This window comes from Aegilops tauschii, chromosome 4 (assembly GCF_002575655.3).
Source record: "Aegilops tauschii subsp. strangulata cultivar AL8/78 chromosome 4, Aet v6.0, whole genome shotgun sequence".
In the NCBI taxonomy this organism is placed as follows: Eukaryota; Viridiplantae; Streptophyta; class Magnoliopsida; order Poales; family Poaceae; genus Aegilops; species Aegilops tauschii.
Genome location: NC_053038.3, coordinates 77,439,239 through 77,442,742, shown reverse-complemented (window position 1 = coordinate 77,442,742; position 3,504 = coordinate 77,439,239). Strand labels below are relative to the sequence as shown.

Genomic DNA, 3,504 nt, shown 5'->3' with positions numbered 1-3,504 from the left:
AATTGTATGAGGTGGAAAACACCGTCAAGAGTTTGCCGGCCGGGAAGGCGCCAGCCCCGTTGGATTCACTTCTAAATTCTAGTTGCATGTTGGGACACGATCAAGCATGACTTCCACGAGGCGTTCGAGAAGCTCTACACCATGAACGGCAGAGGCTTTCAAAAGCTCAATGAGGCCCTCCTTACGCTGCTTCCCAAACATGCAGACGTGCAGTCTCTCTTCGACTATCGACCTATCGGTCTCATACACATATTCGCCAAGCTCGCCCTGAAGCTGGTCTCCCTCCGCCTTGCGCCACGGCTGGGATCCATGGTCTCTACTAACCAAAGTGCGTTCATCGCGGGACGTTCCATCCATGACAACTATCTTCTGGTGCAACAGACGGCTCGCCTCCTGCACAACCTCAAGGCGCTGCGCATGCTGCTCAAGTTGGATATCACGTGAGCCTTCGAACGCGTATCCTGGCCTTTTCTCCTCCAGATACTGCATCACCTCGGCTTTGGGCCACGTTGGCGCGAATGGATCTCCATACTCCTATCAACGGCCGCTAGGAGAGTCCTCATAAATGGCCACCCGGGACCACCAATTGATCACGCTCATGGCCTTAGGCAAGGCGACCCGGTCTCCCCCATGCTTTTCACTCTGGTCATCGATGTACTCAACTCCATGCTGCTCCGAGCGGTGGATCTCGTCCTCCTTCACCGCTTGACTGCACGCCAAGCGGCTTCGAGCATATCCCTTTATGCGGACGACGTGGTCATCTTCTGCCACCCGGACTCCCACGAGATTTCCACCGTGCGCAAGCTCCTGCCTGTATTTGGCCTTGCATCCGAACTGCACACCAACTTCACCAAGTGTTCGGCCACTCCGATTCAATGCACCGACGACCACATTGCTACTATCGCCTCTGAGATGCAGTGCCCCGTTGCTCACTTCCCCATCACCTATCTTGGGCTGCCCCTCTCCATCCGCAAGGCCTCCACGACGAGCTTGCAACCGATCAATGACAAGCTTGGGCGCAAGCTTTCCACATGGCGAGCCTCTATGCTATCCAAAGGAGACCGCCTATCCCTTGTGCGCCATGTCCTTTGTGCCATCCCCACGCACTTCCTCACCGCCATTGCCTTCAAGAGCACTGCCATCAAGAAAGTGAACCAGATCATTCGAGGATTCCTTTGGGCAGGTTCAAAATAGGCCAACGGTGGCCAGTGCCTTGTTAATTGGCAGCGCGTATGCCGCCCCATCTCCCTTGGTGGCATTGGCATCAGAGATATCTACCGGACGGGCATCTCGCTTCGTGTTCGATGGCTTTGGCTCCAACGCACGGATGCCTCACGCCCTTGGAGCCACCTCCACATACCTCAACACGGACGTGAGCGCTATCTTCAGAGCCTCCACGACTTGGCAGCTTGGTGCAGGGGACACCTGCAGGTTTTGGATAGACAACTGGATCGACGGACGATCAACGGCCGATATTGCCCCGCTAGTCTATGGGCTCGTCCCGCGACGCCTGCGGAAGGAGCATAGCGTGTGTGGCGGTCTATACCTGCGTTCTTGGTCCAGGACATTCGTGGGGCACTTGGGCCGGCCGCCATGGTGCCATATGTCGAGCTCTGCGTAGAGTAAGCTACACCCACCTCTCCTCCGAGCCAGACATGCTTAGATGGCGATGGCCTTCCTCCGCCACTTACTCAGCGAGCTCCTGCTATAAGGCAATATTCATCGATGCTTGTGAAGACCCACATTGGCGCCTCACTTGGCGACCTTGGGCACCCCTTCGCGTCAAGTTCTTCCTTTGGCTGGCCATGCAAGATCGTTGTTGGACTGCGGAGCGGCTGGCACACCGCGGCCTACCACACGAGGACGCTTGTGCACTATGTGATCAAGAGGAGGAGACGATGCACCACCTCCTCACAGGCTGCTCATTCTCTCGCCAGGTTTGGCATGAGATCCTCGGTTGGGCTCGTGCGGCGATCAACCTCCCCAACACCGACACGCCATTCCAGACCCGGTGGAGCTCCTCCCTCGACCACGCGCCGGCCTCCATGAGCAAAGGCCTGTCCTCCCTCATCATCCTGACAGCATGGTGGCTCTGGAAGCACCGCAACGCATGCATTTCTGACGGAGCCAGGCCATCTATCACCCTCATCTCCGATACCATCAAGGACGAGGCGCGCCTCTAGGCCAAGGCGGGCGCCATTGGGTTACAAAACATCATCCCCGGCGCACAGTGGCGAATCCAGGACGAAATTGGAGGGCGGGCTCAAAGTTAACGGCGAAAAAAAAACGAAACATTTGTTTGAAGAAAACAACATCATCTCGTAATTCTTTTGACCAAATAAGCCGATATTTTCTTAGATTACTACTGGAAACATGTAGTATTTGCTGGAATATATGAAAAATATTAAATTTTGAATCTGCTTAAATTAATTAATTAACATAACGTGAACTGGCAATTACAAATGTACAAAAATTGTTGATTCAAATTACTCAGCGACTAGCCATGAGCACTGCCGGCAGCCACGCAAATGTTTTCAGGAAGTACAGTGATAGACGAAGGGGAAGTAAGCCAAACATGGTGACCCACCCCCAAAGAAACTGCAGCTTTAACCAGATTGTGAGCCTCACAGTTTGATGATCTCTTTATGTGCAATAATGGCGCACTACCGAACACACGCTGCTTCACTAAGAACTCCCTGATGATGAAAGCATTGGCACAAAGATTGTTCTCTTTGACGTTCTTCACCATTTCTAGACAATCAGTGATAACCTGAATACGAGATAAGTTGAGGTCAGGAGCAAGTGATAGTGCTTCATTGCTTTGGTGTGGGCAGCCTTGCGTGTGGGCTGTTGCATGTTGTTAGGCGGAAGGAGCTGAGCTGAGAAGAAGAGTAGTAGTAAAAAGAATAATCAGTTTTTTGGAGGGTAGGCTAGAGCCCTATGAAGCCCACCTACTGGACTCGCCACTGCCGGCGAGTAGTTTCCTGTTTTTGTGTTGGGGTTGAGCATACCCCCTGTTCTAATCTGCTACCACGCTTGTACACCATGTCTAGAGCGTACATGGCCTTGTAAGTGTTGTAACCGCATGCTTGTACTCTCCTTCTATCAATGAAAAGATACGCAGCTTGCGTATTCGCGAAAAAAGAGGTGGAAATTTTTTCAAAAACACATGGCAATTTTTGGAAAGGAGAAAAAGTTGCAGCAAGAACAAGATTTGCCATCTTCTACGAGATAAAATTGCCACACATAGAAAAAAATTTGCTTGCCATCCCCTCCCCGCTGATGTTCATCAGTTATCATTTCCGTAACGAAATACTACCCCGCTCAACGACCATAGACCACGATCCACATCCGCTGACCCAGCTTACGTGGCTACCACCATTGACCCTAGCGGTAGGCTATGACGCCTCTGATTCAATCATACACGCAATTGTGTATGTTCAAGATCAGGGACTCATGGGAAGATATCACAACACAATTATGTCCCTCGAAGCCCCTGGCTTG

The 3,504-nt window shown here is 52.1% G+C and overlaps 1 protein-coding gene across 1 annotated transcript; it reads left to right on the top strand.

Moving 5' to 3' along the window:
- The first annotated feature begins 630 nt into the window (after positions 1–630).
- On the top strand, positions 631–1,194 carry LOC141021670 (uncharacterized). Its single transcript, XM_073497522.1, has one exon. It carries the CDS (start codon positions 631–633, stop codon positions 1,192–1,194), a length of 564 nt encoding a protein of 187 aa, XP_073353623.1.
- The last annotated feature ends 2,310 nt before the right edge of the window (positions 1,195–3,504 follow it).

Bases quoted from the DNA above. Each gene is read 5' to 3' on its own strand.
- LOC141021670 (XM_073497522.1), top strand. From the start codon at position 631: ATGCTTTTCACTCTGGTCATCGATGTACTCAACTCCATGCTGCTCCGA.